Raw genomic sequence first — 17197 nt, forward strand, 5'->3', positions numbered from 1 at the left:
ACCTTCATGGCACCAAAATACAGAGCAGATCTATCTAAAGATTGCCGTTAATAACAGGATATAATGTCCCCAACTAAGTCTGTAGTGCGCAATGGTTCTTCCTGATGCTGTGACCCTTTAATACAGTTCCTCATGTTTTGGTGACACCTAAGCATAAAATTACTTTTGTTGCTACTTCATAACTGTAACTTTGCTACTGTTATGAGTTGTAATGCAAATAACTGTTTTCCATGGTCTTAGGTGAGCCCTGTGACAGGGCCCTTTGACCTTCAAAGGGATTGTGATCCATAGGTTGAGAATTGCTGTGGTAGAAAGAAAGATTCCCAAACAAAACCTCTTGCTGAGTATTCTGGCACAAACCTGTAACCCCAACACTAGGATGGTTACAGAAATAGGGCTACTGTGAATTTGAGACCAATATGGGCTACATAGTAAAGTCCTTTCTCAGAAATTTGGTCAAAAAACAATCACTCTTATCTAGGATGTCCTTGGGGCAGTATGTACACAGTAGTTGATGGCCCATAGCTACCTGGCTTTCAGTCCATCACACCAAAACAACAATCCTAGGTGTTTATCCTAGAGCTATTGACCTACCTTTCTTACAAAACCATCCTTTCCAAAACATCAACCAAGAATGTATGAGTCACCCTTAGAGGTAGCATATATGGGTTCTAAATAGGTAGTGTGATTTGTGCACAGCTTGGACCTTCAAAATTCTAAACATCTCAAGCTTCATTTGGGCACATGAGTCTAAACACCACAGATACAGTTTGTGGTGGTGTGAGAACTACCATCCCCATAGGCTCATCTATTTGAGCATGTGGTCCACAGATGGTGGCACTATTTGAGGAGGCCATGGTTAGGAAGCACAGCCTTGTGGAGGAAGTCCTTTACTTCCTGTTCTCCTCCTTTACTTCCTGTACGTAAATGAAATGTGACCAGCCACCTTCCTGTTCCGTCATCTTGCTGCACCATGCTTTCCCCGCCATTGTAGACTGTATTCCTCTGGAATTTAAACCAAAATAAGCTTTCTCTCGGGATTTCCCAGAGCAAAAAGGCTAGCAAGACTAGTCATAGTGGTGAGCTCTGAGTAAAGGTAGCAGAAGAATCCCTGAATATGTGCCATTGACATGGGCACTGCCATGCCAAGGACTCCAATGTCTCAGTCCCATGGGGATTGCACCAACAGAGACTAACTATGAGCCTACCCTTCTCCCACACTGGACCTAATAAGCATGCTGAGGTGTGGATGGCCAGGGGTTGTTGGTGCCCTCCATTCTAGTGAAGGCAGCACTATCTGATGCCAGCTTTCGTGTACCCACATTGGTGTGTCTGTCCCTTCTTTATTCCCTCAGTGCTTGTAGTCAGGGTTGTAGGACTGAAGCAGTGTGAATCATGTTATGTAGGTTAGATTGAGACGGGGCTCAGTCAATAATGTAGAAGAATGACTAAGAATGATTCTTAGCATCAATTTGAACTTCCACAAATACACACACACACACACACACACACACATATACACACACACACACACGCACATACACTTCCATACAGATGAAAGGGGGTGGGGAGAAAGTGTACTTGCTGGCTGAAAATCCTAATTCCAGAAACCTTCCACCAAAAAATAAAGATTTTTACATACATACAAACATGCCCACATGTATCTCGTAGTGTTATTTATAAAATAACAAGATCTAAAGGGGATAAAAAGAGAAAGACACATAAGTTAGAGACAAAATGTTAACATTTCCAAACATAACCTATCTGTGAGAACAGAGAAGAGAATCTCTGGCTCTGGAAGCCAATATGGGTGCACAGAAAAAAAAGGGGGTTATGTTTCATAATTTAATAGAAGAGGGGCTATGATCGATGTTCTGCATCTATGTTTTAACAGAGACATTTATCAAAATATCTTGAAGTCTGCCTGCATACATGACAGCCCAGGATGGATTTGCAACCTACATAGAGTGGGGACTAATACATCAATGTCCTTCTGGACTGAGACCTTCAGTGCCTGTCAGAGCGCCCTAGTGTTAGCTCTGCTTGCCTAATGTCATTACCAACAGCTCAAATGAAACTACAGAATCCACATTTACAAAGATTACAAAAATGTCTGTGCTGAGAGGAGAAAAATACACTGGAAGACTGACCGAGATCCAAAGTGGCCACGAGTGTCCCTGTCAACGCTATTCTGGGTACTAAAAACAACAAAATACTCGCATCCAGATGAGAACGATCATACGCATACTGTGGTCCAGAAGGGGTTGTTACCCTCACTTGAAAACGTTAATGCTCTTCAGCCACGGAAGCAGGACAAATCACCAACAGAGAGACAAGGAGCCACAGAACTCCAGTTTATCATGTCTTCATGTATTCAACAAGATTTGCTAGGTGTTAATCACACGAGGAAGTGCCCAGCGATACGAAGAAAAGACATGGTGTCTCCTCTTGAAGGATTCCCAGAACAGTGAGCTTAAGAAAGGAACATACCCAGATGGAGCAGCAGAGCTCCAGCAATGGAAGGACCTGGCAGGTCAGAGCTTTCGATGAAGGAAATGTTCTCCAGGTAGAGAAGAAGAGGCAAGACCCATGGTACTCATTGAGAAACAGCAAGGCTAAGAGAACATCTTAGACACTGGGGTCACTTGCACAAGGGAGCTCCAGGATGGAGGGTAGGGGGGCTCTCTGAGATGGAGTCTCAGGGAGGTGGTTTTGGGGACTTGGGGGACAGAAGTGATCAGAGAGGAGGGATATGATGTTTGTGGAGCTTACAGCTTTGCTCTCCAGTGTCTGGAGCAAGCCTCACTCATGGATGTCACACAGTAAATTCTGAAGTGGATGGCAGATGGACAGATGGATGAATAAATGAAGCACTGAGACAATGGGCTTACTCTAAGTCTATCTGAGGGGAAAGCAAGGTCTAACTACACCAGAAACAGACTCTCCCAGGCCAGGTTCACTCTAAATACAGTTTCATTTCACCTTTATACCTTTTAATATACTGTTTTAATATACTGTTATAATCTGCCAAAAAAATTTTAGAGCAGATGTCTGCATATAAATATTTCTAATTTATCTCAAAATATTAAAAGACTTGACAACTCCAGGTTGGCTGAGCTACAGGGGAACATTTAGGTACCTGTTTCATTAGGACAAATGTTCACAATTAGCCAGTCTCCACCAGTCTCTATTGAAAGCCTCTCATTTATCAGGGCACAGGATTTTTCTTGTAGTATAGAAGACAGTAGATTGTTTCTTGGGTCTCTATTTAGAATCACAAATGGGAAATAAAAATATAGGCATAATGACTATTGTTTGAAAACAAAGTGTATTCCTAGAGAAGAAGGTATAACCGTGTTCCTACAAATAAATGTAAAGTACTATATGCCAAAGAACATGAGCTCAGTCCCTCAGTTATGCAGTCAGCTGGCACCTCCAGCAGCTGAGATTTCAACCTGTAGAGGAATACCAAGAAGGTGTCAGCTCAAGTAGCATTGAAGTGTGATGATCTGTCTGGATCACCAACTCCATGGGATGTAGTGTCGCTTAGGAGACAGAACTATGACAGTCTCCTGAAAGGGTTAAGGGGAGACACCCATGCCCAAAGTGGGTGTCACTTGTCCAAAACAGTGAAGAAGACACAAAGAGATCCAAGAAGAATGAAGCACAGCCTGCCAGCCACTGCTTCTTCCTGAGTGTGTCCTTGGCTGACATCCTAGCTTCTTTGGCCTTCCAATGAGGATTTGGGGACTTTGTAAGCCTCATCACAGGATGGGGACTGCCCAGGCATCTAGCTGTGGGGACTGAGCAGTTACAGGGTTCTTAGCTTCTCCAGCATGTAGGTAGCCATTGTCGCCCAGCCCCTACCCTGTAACACAACCTGATAAGTCTCTTTATACCATGTATGCATTCTATGGGTTCAGGACCTTGAGAGAACTCCAATACATCTGGTCAACATTTAAAATGAGATACAAGTGCCCAGGTGACCCAAACTGCCCACAAGAGTCTGTTGACAGTTCCTTGACATCATCTAGCCGGAGCAGTGTCTCAGTATCCAGGTCATCCCGAGAGTACCTCCATGATGGCGCTCGACCACGTTTCTAAAACTCACTAATAATTATCTTCAGGAGTTATGAGCAGTTTTTCAGAGATTTAAGAAGCTAATTTCTCTCCATCACTGAAATCCACGGCATTCAGCTCACAATAAAAGAACTAAAAGAACTCTGTTGAATAAACAAATGAATTTAAATTCCGCTGGAAGTAGGAAAAGCCCATCTTTCCTTTTCAGCTCTAAGAATCTCTCATTTTATTTGGCTTAGGCTTTATTTCTCATTTAGAACTAGGACAAGCAGTAGAGTTTTTTTTTTCCTCAAATAACCTTAACAGGTATCTCTGACTGAAATCCCCCTTCCTCTTCTGAACCTCCTGTCTCCCTGTGAAGCTGACCAGGAGAGCAGGGTGTGAACCCAAAGCAATCAGACTGGTTTTTCTCCAGGACAGCCACATCAGATCCCAGGAAGAGTGAGGTTAAATAATCTGACATCAAAGGAGAGCAAAGGCAGAAGGGGGCCAGCTCTCCACCCCCTCCCTCTCACAGCCAGGAGCTTTGGGTAAACTCTCTTTCTGCATCCTTTAAAGAATATAGTCTGGTCAAAGGGGAGAAGAAAGGCAAAACTTAATCAGGATACATCCTAGAAAGAGAGACTTGTGCTGAGGGACATAGAGTCCATTCTCAGAGCCCCTGAACTTCAGTCTGAATGTTCCAAATCCATGAATGAGCCAAGTCTGGAAACTGGGTGGGAGGGGAGACTTTCCACAGTGGTAGCTCCAGTCTACTCCTGTGCCCTCCCCCACCTTACTCATACACATACATACTCACATACACACATACGTGCACACACATTCACACACTCACTCTCACACACGCAATCAGGCACACACACACACACTCACTCAGATGCATACTCCCACACATTTTCTTACACTAATAAACACACACATATACACAATCACACACATTTACACACTCACAATATACTCTCACACACATACACACAAACACACAGCATACTCTCTCACATACACATACACACACACATTTTCTCATACACATACACATTCTCACACACACTCACACATATACATATTCACACACACATTCTCTCACACACATACACACATGCACACACACACTCACACACATACACACACATTCTCACACACACATACTCACACATACATACACACACTCACATACACACACATACATACACACATATTCTCTCACACACATGCACACTTAGAGACACACATTCTCACACACACACACACACACACACCCCTGGGATTTCCCTAGTACATAGGTCAGGCATCATTCTAGATTACTCTCTCTACTTCACTCAGCTCCTTCAGCATGAGAGCCTGCCCACACCCATAAACTTGGTGTACTCCAAATCCTCTGGCATTAGATTTGTTTCTGCTGCCTATCATGAATGTTCCTATGTTTGGCATTCAAACTAATGTAACCAAGGATCCCTTCATTAACATCTGAAAGCCCCTCTCCATGGTAGCTCTTCCACCACCACGTGTAGATCACAGTCAGCTTGCAGAAAGGAACCAGCTCATAGCTTCTCCACTCTGTATTGTCCCATCAAGGGCATCACTCTAATGCCTCAGTGAAAACAAAGCTACCTGACTCTTCCCTCTCAGGAGAACAGTAGTGGAGCAGAGGTTAGGAGCACAGACAGCTGGGAATGCCTCAGATTTGAGCTACACTGTACCAAGGACAATGTGATATTTCTATCTTCCTAGACATAGGCCTCAGGGGGTATCAGTGGTCACCAAACTTCTTTGTGCGACCTTCACCTATGACTCCCTGTTCCCATCCCATCTTAAGATAGTTGAAAACATATCTGGGGTAAAGCCTGAGATCTGCACCCAGGCAGGGTATTAGCAGAGGTATGAGACATGGGTCTCAAAGTTTAACAGAATGCACACAAGGCCAGCTAGCTCAGCAGAAAAGTCAGTGTGCTCAGTGGAAAACATTCTAAAAAAACAAAAACAAAAACAAAAAAACTTAGCCAGGAAAAGAGGGGGGAAAATGTAGTCCCTTTATCATTTCTTTTGTGCATGTGCACATGTATGCAGACATTTGTGTGCATGTGCATTTGAAGAAGAACCTCTTCTGTCATTCCTCAGGTGCTATCCAACTTGATTTTGAGACAGATCACCAAATGGACTAAGCTTTCCAGTCAGCAAGCTTCAGTGATCTGCCTGTCTCTGTCTCCCCAGTACCAGGTTAATAAGCATAGTATTGTTACTGTGCCTGGCCTTTTAAAAAAAAAAAAAAGGGCTCTGGATGATTGAACTCAGGTCCTCATGCTTGCAAGACAAGCATTCCATCTTCTGAGCTACCACCCCAACTCTTTTGTCATTTCTGATATCTTTCCTGGGTGTGCACAGCTCAGCATGACCCATTGAACACACCCATCTGCCTCTGGCATTCCCCACCTCCAGCTGTCCAGTGGCTCTCAAATGCTTGAGAATGGTTTCCATGGTCATCTTAGATCATTCAATCAATAGATAACATCTGGTTCAGTTTATTTCCCTGTAAGGCAAATCCCATAGGCCATCAATCATTCTAGATCTCTTCCGCATTACCTCTAGTTCTAGAGACAAATCAACAAATCACTACTTCATCTGAAGGAACAACTTCAGCAACTGAACGGACGGAGCTCAGTCCTCTCATCTTCACTATAAGAAAGCTACTCCTGGGAAAGGTGCCAACCACCATTACTGTCTCCTTGGCACTCCAAGTAATGATAGACTAAAGGGAAGGACATTAGAGGAAAGGACAATGTGTGTGTGTGTGTGTGTGTGTGTGTGTGTGAGAGAGAGAGAGAGAGAGAGAGAGAGAGAGAGAGAGAGAGAGAGAGAGAGAGAGAGAACTGGTGACCACACAGGCAAGAGAACACGTTCAGAAAACTTGTCAAGAGAAACTCAGCAAGTAACTAGAACTCAATGCCACATACCTTCATTACAGTAGTAACTGAGCTTTTAATTTTGCCGCATATCTTTGTTACAGTTGTAACTGAGCTGTTAATTTTGCATTTACTTTCTTTGGAAACAGTGTGTTTTCTAGCACACCCGAACACACTGCAATTCTAACAGGGTCTATCCACAGTTAACAAATAACCTAGGCTAGGCAGAGTCCTGCTGGGACTTCTGACTCAAATATCTGAGCTGGAGGGTTTATCCCCAAAGCACATAAACTTTGACCAGCTGGCTATAAAATGGATGCTTCCCCCATCTCTCTCCAATACTCTAGAATACCTTGCATTTAAGGATTTTTAAGGAAGTTGCTATCCTATAGGAGTTTGATAAAACAAAACTCAGGACCAAGGGAAGCTAGCCTTGCCTGGCAGGAGGCCTGCAGAGTCCTAAATACACATTTGCCAGGCCTTGAGATGCACCTGGCTCAGGGCACTAGGGTGGCAAAATCTACCAGGGAAGTGTTAGAAATATCGGGGCTCAGGGTTTTACTAGGGCTTCATTATTTGGTCCATTTGATTGACACAGAACTGAATCATTCTGAAGTTCCTTCCCCCTCTTCAAGTGAAAGACAGAGCTGATATTATACAGCTGAAAGCCCAGCTTCCTAATCATTACATTTTTAGCACCACCAGCTCCATCTGTAGCATCTGTACATTGAGTCACCTGCTCCTCAGGTGTGGTGAACCCATTAGTCCACCATGACTATGAAATTCCTCACACTGAGAAATTCCAAGAAGGTTTCTCTGAAGTAACCCAAGCCAAAAACCAGACCAAATCTAGATGGCTGTATCGGAGCAAAGGAAGTCATAGCCTGGGCTAAAGTGAAGGAGGATATAGTCCAGGCTAGTACATTTGACAAGACTTTGAGGTCCCAATGTTTCCATATGGTTACTTTGTAGAAAGCAGGACGTTGGCATGAATGGATCTTAATCACCCAAAAAGAAGAAGGGGATGGAACCTCATTCTGGATTTTCCCCCCAGCCTTGAACTTGTGACATGCATTCTGCAGCTATTCATGCTTCAGTACTATCCTGGGGGAAAGGGTAAATGGTGCCAGACTAAAGATGGCCATTCTCTTCACATTCTAACTGGGAGACACAATCCTCCTTTGATCTGTTGTACACAGGACCTTCAGGGATCCTCTGCAATATCCAAGGAAATCCTCTTCTTCCTCCACTTTCCTCTTTGAGAGAGCAAGGGAAAAGGTAAATTAAGACAGAAAACTGGGCTAGAGAGAGGACTCGGTGGTTAAGAGCACTCACTGCTTTTCCAGAGGACCTGAGTTTGGTTCCCATCAGGCAGCTCCAAGGAGATCTGACAACCCTACAGGCTCTGCACTCTAGTATATATGCACACCGACAGACAGAGACAGACAGACAGACAGACACACACACACACAATTTTTTTAAAGACAGAAACCAAGCAGGCTTCTCATGTAGAGCACAGCCCCACCTTTAATTTTTCAGCTCTGCAAGTCAAGCAAAGCTCTACATGTTATAGACAGTTCTCAGAACACTGAAACCAGGAACAAAAATGATGTCAGCAGTGGGGATGTGAAGGGTTTAGATAAGGGCAGTCTTTCAAAAGGTGGATCAAACCAAAGGTATCATGGGGGAGGAAGGATGAATGGTGAATGAGAAGTGTTCATTCCATGAGGGCTCTGACCTAAGCAGGGACTGCCCAGTGTTGGACTAGTAATTTGCTAGTGTTATAGGGAGGTGGAGTCTAGCTGGAGAAATAGATCACAGGGCAGGGGGTTCTTGGGGCCTGCATGTGGCCCCGTGCTCCTCTCTGTCTCATGCTATGCTTCCTGCTGCATGAGGTAGCAACTCCGCTGTTATATCCTTCTGCCATGATGATGCTCTGCTTTACCTAGGCCCAGAAACCAGGGAGCCAGGCAATCATACACTAGAACTGTGAGCTAAAATATAACCTCCCTCCCTCTCTCTTCCCTCCCTGCCTCCCTCCTTTTCTTCCTTCCTTAAACTAATTTTACATATTCTGTCACAGTGCTGAAAAGGTGACTAACAGACCAGCAAAAGAAAGTGAAAGTGAAACAAATGGGGAGCTTGTGCAGATCAGGAATCCTGGGCATGCCTCTATGACAAGGTGGTGTCTGAGAAGACCTGAAGGCATGGAGAAAGCTGGCCCTGCCCAGCTTTCTAGAAGGACTTTCTAGAAGAAGATAGCCCAGTGTAGAGGCCCTCAGCAGCAGTCTGCTCTGTGAAGGAGCAAGGGCTCCAGGGTGCTGGGTGGAGTCCATGACTTTGCAGGCAGAAGCCACGTCTTATCAGTGAGAGAGACACACTACCATTCCTTTGGCATGAGCAAACATTCCTGAGTCCTCATAAAGAGGAATGACTACACTCAAATCTGGAAAAAATAAGAGTGTGGCTGCAAAGGAAAATAGAAGGATATTTGTTGATAAAAACAGACTGCTTTTAAAGGCATTCCCTGATTTCCTTTGGGGACAAACGTTAAAACCCCCACAATCTAGTACTGTTCCTAGCTTCCTATACAACCAGACTGAGGTCTCAACTTAACCCTGAGACATGATCACAGTCTCTACCTCCAGAGATTTTTTGTAGTATAGAAATTTCAAAGTTTGGGGGTTTATTTATTTATTTATTTATTTTTATCGGTTCTTTATGTATTTCACATCATGCACCTCGATCCCACTCACCTCCCTGTCCCTTCATACTCGCCCTCTACCCTTGCATCCTCTCCTTCAAAAAAAAAAACAAAAACAAAAACAAAAACTTCTTGGGTGTGCCATAATGTGTGCCATAATGTGTGACAATGTGTCCCAGAATACCTTTTGTCAATACATCTTCACTTGCAAATGTTCATTACAATGAGCCATGGGTCTGGTTCGAGGCCTCTGGCTCCTGCTACACCATCAATACTGGATTCTCACTAGGACTCCTCTAAGATATCTAAGACTGTTGCTGTCTTGTGTCATGGAGCTGCTAGAGCTTTGGATCTGCAGGACCAGGTCTTTTACATGCTTTAGCCCTTAATAGAAGGGGTAGGCCAGCTCAAAGCCCTGGATTTGGGGCTAGGTGGTAGCTGAGTTGGTTAGCCCACCAGCTCTCCTGCACCCACACCACCAGGGTGAGCTCTCCAGCACTGCCCTGGCTAGCTTACCCAATGCCACAGCTGGCCAGGGGTAGAACCAGCTCTCCTGCTCTCATGCCACAGGGGCAAGCTCACCCAAGCCCACTTCAACAGGGTCAACTCTACTGTGCAGCCCAGGCAAGGTACAGGGCCTGCTCTCCCAAGTACTGCAGACAGAGGGGCTGGACCAGCTCTTCCACTCTCATGACTTCAGGGCAGGGTGTTTTTGTTTGTTTGTTCTCTAAAGTAATTTCCCTCCTGCCCCCCTAGAGTTTTTACTGCCTACAATTCCCTTTTTACTTGCCTGTGTCTCTATCACAGAATACCCTGGGTACCTTAATCAAACATCTCAGGCCATCTTCATTTACTGTCTAGAATAGGACAGACAGCAGTTGTCACCCTTGCAGAGACAGACTGCCTGACAATGAGACCTCAAAGAGGAGGAGTAGACACAAGATGAACATTTCTCGGTTCATGGGTGTAGGTGATGATAACTAATGCTTGCACATTCTTAGAGTTGGCAGAATGCTATGGCTACAAGATGCAAACTACTGGTAAAAATATGTCATTATCAAGCATTAAAGCATTGCAGGTCCCCACAGCATACATATTAACATATTCTATTTTTTAGCTCTGACATTTAAACCACCCACTTCACTCTTATGATTTATGTTAGTATCAGGAGTGTTCAGTAAAACTTTATAGCAAACAATGATCTAATAGCCTAAACATGGAAAGAAAAACCATGAGTTTAAGGTCCTGTAATTAGCCTTAGGTTCCCCATCTTCAATGCCAAAGACTACAGGTTCTTCAGGCAGGTTCCACTCACTGACTGAATGGAAATTTCCATAGGAACTTCTTCCCAAGAGGATAAAATGAAAACGCTAAGTACCTTTTAAATCAATCAAATCAATTTTCAAGGGGCATTACGGGGACTATGGCCTTCAATTCTGTCAGTTCAGTATCTACAGAGAAGCTTAATGCATCTCTCCTGATTTCAGAGGTAGTGACCAGGGTGGGGAATGACATTATGTCCTTCACAGGAAAATGGATGCAACTGCAGACCAGAAAAGTCAACTATCAGATGTTTTCTCTCACAGGTGGAACTTGGAGTTTATAGAGATATATAATACACACACACACACACACACACACACACACACACACACACACACACACGGCATGCAGGTTGAGCCTGGAGAAGAGGTAAAGGACTAACTAGAGGGGCAGCTAGGACAAAGGGGAGGATATGGGCTGGATACAGTGTCAACACAGAATACACTTGAGTGAAAACAGTCTGTGTGAAGACCCTGACCTTGGTTATGTACACTGAATAAACACCAATAAAAAAGAAATTAAGGATAAAAACAGAAGCAAAATCAAAAGAGTGTGAGGTCTGTAGAGTAAGAGAAGCATGCTTTGTTTCTCCTTTACTTCCATCTAAAATATTCCTACATGTCCTTGCTCACGAGCATTTGAGAAGACCGGGCATGAGGGCTGATGAGCTAGCACCACAGATACCACGTCTCTCACGGCTCTGAGGCTCCATCTTGACAAGGAGAACCTGTGGAAGGCCTGACTCTTCCATTCTTGCTGCCCACACCTGCACTGGCATCTTCAACAAATGAGGAGGAGCTGAGGGAGTCTGCAGGCCAGTAACCTGAGCTACTGATGTCACCACCAGGAGTAGTCAGCACTTCCTGTTCAATCTGCAAGAGACCCCATAGCCTGAAAACCTGCACTAACCTTCTCAGTCTGATTATGGCCACTCCACTCTCACATCCAGACCCCTCAGAAATGTCTCCTGGGGCCAGCCCTAATACAGAGCCACCCTGGAAAGGGGGTTCTAGAAATAGTCTCAATATAGGTAGCTAAAGTGACAAAGTGCAATCCTGTTACACCTTGTTTCCCTGCTCTGATCCTTGAAACTATTATGATCTGGTAAACTTTTCCTCAGTCAACTTAACCCTTTATGTGAGAAACATGATCAGGGTGTTTATTAAACAGGTTCAGCTGTTATTCTTTCTACAGAGCATTTGTTCAGACAAAAGAATTATGTTACTTGATTATGTTTGTTCTTTTTTAAAAAGGTTTATTAGTTTATTTTATTTATATGAGTACACTGTAGCTATCTTCAGAGACACCAGAAGAGGGCATCAGGTCTCATTACAGATGGTTGTGAGCCACTATGTGGTAGCTGGGGAATTGAATTCAGGACCTCTAGAAGAGCAGTCAGTGCTCTTGACCGCTGAGCCATCTCTCCAGCCCAGTTGTGTTTGTTCTTAAGGGAGTTACCATCTCCATGCAGTAGAGACACAATGTCTCGAGGATAGGAGCTTACTTTTTCTAAAGGAAGAAAAGGCTTTACGTTTTGATTTGGGGTTCTATGAGAACAAAAATGTAAGGGACAAAAATGAGAGAAAATGGATAAACTACGGGACATCTACAGAGTAGAATACCACTCAGAAGTGTAAAGGAATTAACTCTTCATTGCACACAAACATCTGAATAAAGCTCCAGAGAAATGCTGAGAGAGAGAGAGAGAGAGAGAGAGAGAGAGAGAGAGAGAGAAGGAGGCAGGCAAAGACAGAGAGACAGAGACAGAGGAGGAGCAATCTCAATAAAGTACATGTTAAGCAATTTTGATATATAACATTGAAATGATAAAACTATAGAGGTAGAGAATTAGTGGTCATCACGGGTCAAGTGGGAGTTTTACTGATTAGGTGTTAGATCTTAGGTTCATTGCCACGCTGAAGAAGTATAGGGTCCACAAGATGGAAGTGTTTTAGGCATTGTGACTGTAGTAGAATCTCAGAAATTAATTCCTGCCATAAAACTGCAGAAAACTAAATATACACCAAAATAAGTAAAATACACATTCAAAAGCTGATCAGAGTTAGAGGGTGGGGTATCTCATAGATTATATCAATGTGAATTTCCTAGCACCCAGCAAACAGCCACAATAGGCTGAACATTCCCACATCAATCACTGATTAAGGAAATGCCCTTCAGGCTGGCCTACAGCCTGGTATTATGGAGGCCTTTTTCTCAATTGAAGTTTATCTCCCTCACAGTGACTCTAACTTGTTTCAAGTTGACATAAAAACCAGCCAGGACAGTAGGCCAATGCTTGATTCATACCAAGGTTCAAATTATGTAGATCTAACTAGGCATGGTAGCTCACTGAATGTGTAATCTCAGCACTTAGGAGGCTGAGGCAGGATTATGATCAGTAAAAAGCTAGCCTGGACTTCATGGTAAATCCCAAGCCAGCCTGAGCTATGGAGTGAGAGCATATCTCAAAAAACAAACAACAACAAAAGGGAAAGAGAGAGAAAGAAAGAGAGAGAGAGAGAGAGAGAGAGAGAGAGAAAGAGAGAGAGAAGGAAAAAGAATAAAACTATTAAAAGTGTCTGAAGTCTTCAAGGACCTTGAACTTCTTGCTGCTGCACTAGAACATGGGGCACACCTCACTTACACACTCTAACTGAAAGTGACCAAAAGAGCAGAGGGGACTGCATTGCCTTCTCTTCCAGATGAGGTAACTATTCCAAGTCACACCCTGTGCTCTCTAGATCACAATTCAATTGGCCCACTAAAAAAAAAAAAAAAAAAAAAAAAAAAAGACAGAGAAATTTCTCTGTGTCTCTATTTGCTTCCAATTGCTGTGATAAACACAACACACACACACACACACACACACACACAATCTATCTAGGGAGAAAACGGTTTATTTACCTTACATGTCTGGACCACAGTCCCATCATTTAGGGAAGTCAAGGCAGGAACCAACATGGAGGAACATGCTTACTGGCTTGCTCAGCCCGGAATGACACTACCCATAGTGAGCTGGGCCCTCCCACATCAGTCATTAATCAAGAAAATACACACACAGGCTTACCTACAGACCAATCTGACCAATCTGACGGGAGCATCATTTTCTCAACTGAGTTTCTCTCTTCCTAGATGACCCTAGCCTGTGACAAGTTGGAAAAGAAAGAAAGAAAGAAAGAAAGAAAAACAGAAAGAAAGGGAGAAAGAAACAAACAAACCAGCCAAACAACCAAATAACAGCAAAACCCCAAAACCAAAGAGTATCAGTCTTAGACAACTGCACCAAGAGAATGAGGTTGCATATCCTTCCTTTCCCCTATTCTGCCAGCCCAGTTCATCCCCCACCCGCTTCACTATCTCCACCCCCCTCCCCAGGGTGGGGGTGGGGGCAATGAAGTCAAGCTAGTGATAAAAGGTGGAGCTGCTACAGAGCCCTTCCTCTGCCTTGGCAGAGTTCCTATTAGGAACTATTAAAAACACTTGGACAGCCAGCACCTTACACTTATGTCCGTCCTCCAGCAAGCATTCAACCCTGGAGCTTTAAATGGAAATTGTTTAGGCCAGGGACCAGGGCAAGCTCCAGGGCTGTAAAAAGTCCGCATACGAGTGCAGTGAGCTTATACACCTTCAACAGCCTCACCCAGTCCATGAAAACGTCTGTTGTCCATCCAGTGTTAAAAAGAAGCGTCCCTAGTTTTATGATTTAAAAAAAAAAAGCACTTGGGAAATTTAAAGGGAGGTAAAACTCTGCAGCTAAGGCTATCTTTGGATGAAAACTAACACAACTTTCCAAAGATAAATGTTTATAAAGCATCTCCTTGGGAGTCAGACTGTTATTTTCTCGCCCTCTTTAAAACATTTGTTTATTTGATAGCCAACTGTAGGTTTCCTTTTTCTCTCCAAAGCCCTGGGCCTGAAGGCTCACGCTAACTGTTATTTTGCCAGCTGTCCCCAGAGATCAGTGCCATAAACTATGGCTCCTATGACAAAGATCTGAAAACTAGTTAATACGGAGCTAATCCCCTGTGGGCTGCTGTGTCCTGCACGCACGCCAGCTCAAACGCGGAGCCAAGTTGCACTGAATGGAGCTCAGCTGTTAGGTTCCAACTAGTCCTTTCCCCCAGGATTCAAGCAGATACACCACCCTACAAATGCGTACTCTCGGTCCGGATCCATTACTTCACACCAGAAATGCTGAGTCATGGTTCCGGAGCTGGGGAAGGGGCTCTCTGCTCCCCTCCACCTTGCGCGTTCTCAGTGTGGGTCCCGGAGGCTGGGTGCAGCACCTCACCTAGGATACAGAGGCTCGGGCTGGAGACGCTCCGGTTAGGGAGGCTATAGGCGACCCAGTACTCAGAGCCGGTGCTCAGAGTAGGGTGCCTGACCCCTCTTCCCAGCTCCTGCCCGGAACAACTACAGCCTAGCAGCTCCAGGAGCATCTTAGGTCACCTGATCCGGTCCCCTTTACTCCTCATCTGCCCAGCAGTACAACCTCCCTGGAGAAGCTTGACAACTTGGAGCATCGCCACCCTCTGGAACCCGCTAATCGCGGGTAGGAAAAGCTCCAGTGAGAAGTCACGTCTGCCATCCCTGAAGCCCCGGGAACGTAGCAGGGAGAACTCGGTCCCAACTCCGCAGCCAGGAAGCGCGGGAGAACCTAGGTTTAGCTGGGAGGACACGGGACAGAGCAGAGATCTCCCTGAGTAGCGCGGAGAGAACCCGAAACAGCCAGAAGAAAACGATGTGTAGTGCTGCAGGAGCAGAGGCAGAACCTGAAGCTGTCCCAGTTAAGGACCAGAGCAGAGCCAGGTGGATTCAGGACTGAGCCTGGAGCAATGGGATCAGAGTCCGGGAGAGCTCAGCCAGAGCGACGAGGTCTCTGGGCAAAGCGGAGAGAACCTCGTTCAGAGAAAATCTGGGGCTGCGCTGCTAAAGTCGGGAGGGCCTGGGACAGACCCTGGAGGACCCAGAGCCTAGTAGAGAACACTTAAGATCGAATCAGGGGCGCCAAGCATAGAGCCCAGAGGACTTGGGGCAGAGACTGGAGAATGGAGCAGGACAGAGGAGCAAGCGTAGAACCTAGATGACCAGGCTGAGCAGCCAGAACACGAGATAAATCCAGGAGGATCTGGCTGATGACTAGAAGACCAGGGGTAAAACCAGGAGAACATAGCTGAAAGGGGAGAACAACCTAGAGGAGGTATTGAGGGACCTGTCAGAAGTGCCCCCGCAGTGCCATCCCTTCTTCGGGGACAGGTGTCTAGACCCCAGGACGCACAGGCTCACCTGAAGGACAGCACGCACAGTGGCCGATAGGACTTGTGGCTGGTGCTGTCCGCCAGGCCCTTGCCCCAGAAGTCGTTAGCGAAGATGGCCCAGCGCAGCGGGGCCCCGGGCCGCACGTCGGGGTTGTTCACGATCGCCCACACATCGTCGTGCACAAACTCTCCCCGCAGCGAGCGGCCGTAGCAAAGGCAGCTGGCCCCAGCCAACAGCGCCACGGCCCCAGCTGGAACCAGCCCGCAGCGCGGGCGCCGCGAGGGCGCGCGCTCCCCGCCGCCGCGGTCCCCGCGGGTCACCAGCATTGCACCGCCCGCACAGCCGCTCCCGCGCGGCGCGCATCCTCCCCGGCCGGGACCCGGGCGCGCGGCGGCCTGCTTGACTCCGGCATCGCGCGCCCACTGTCCCCGCCCGGGCGCCTGGTGCTCTGCCGCCGCTGTGGCCCAGCTGCAAATAAACAGCGATCCCCCCGCCTCCCCGGGCCATCGCCGCCGCCTCCGCCCACTCTGCGCATGCCCGCTTGCGCGCCTCCGCCTCCCGGATCCTGGGACCTGAGGTCTCCAACACCTGGCCTCTACCCGCTGGTGCTGCGTCCGAGACGGCTAGAGCGCGCAGGTGGAGCGGTTCGCTATAGCGCTTGAGGGTGACACGCGGCCACCCAGGGTCCCACCGGGTACGCCCAGCTGCTTTTCCAGACCTGTCCCCAGCCCGTCTCAGCTGCGGAGGGACAGGTCTCCGCCGCCTCCCCGCCGTGAGTCGGCAGGCCTGTCAAGTACTCAGTCTGCACCCGGACACCTCTCTCCCTGGAGGTTTGAGCGATTGGAAACAAGCAGGACCGACAGGGAACAAGCTCCAGCGCCCGCAGGTTTTGAAGTCTTCCTTCGTGCTAGTCCCAGTTCTAGGAACGCAA

General features: G+C 46.2%; 1 protein-coding gene across 2 annotated transcripts in view; it reads right to left on the reverse strand.

Moving 5' to 3' along the window:
• Positions 1–16773, reverse strand: part of Tmtc1 (transmembrane O-mannosyltransferase targeting cadherins 1) — a 208883-nt gene extending 192110 nt beyond the window's left edge. The window contains exon 1 of one of the 2 annotated variants that reach the window (XM_031383952.1): positions 16294–16773. In XM_031383952.1, the coding sequence (XP_031239812.1) occupies positions 16294–16592 (299 nt within the window). In that variant the 5' untranslated portion in view covers positions 16593–16773. Of the gene's footprint in view, positions 1–14074; positions 14143–16293 lie in introns of those variants that run through there. The other variant, XM_031383953.1, reaches the window with a different exon arrangement.
• Positions 16774–17197: the final 424 nt, after the last annotated feature.

Source organism: Mastomys coucha, unplaced genomic scaffold, assembly GCF_008632895.1.
Source record: "Mastomys coucha isolate ucsf_1 unplaced genomic scaffold, UCSF_Mcou_1 pScaffold20, whole genome shotgun sequence".
NCBI lineage: Eukaryota > Metazoa > Chordata > Mammalia > Rodentia > Muridae > Mastomys > Mastomys coucha.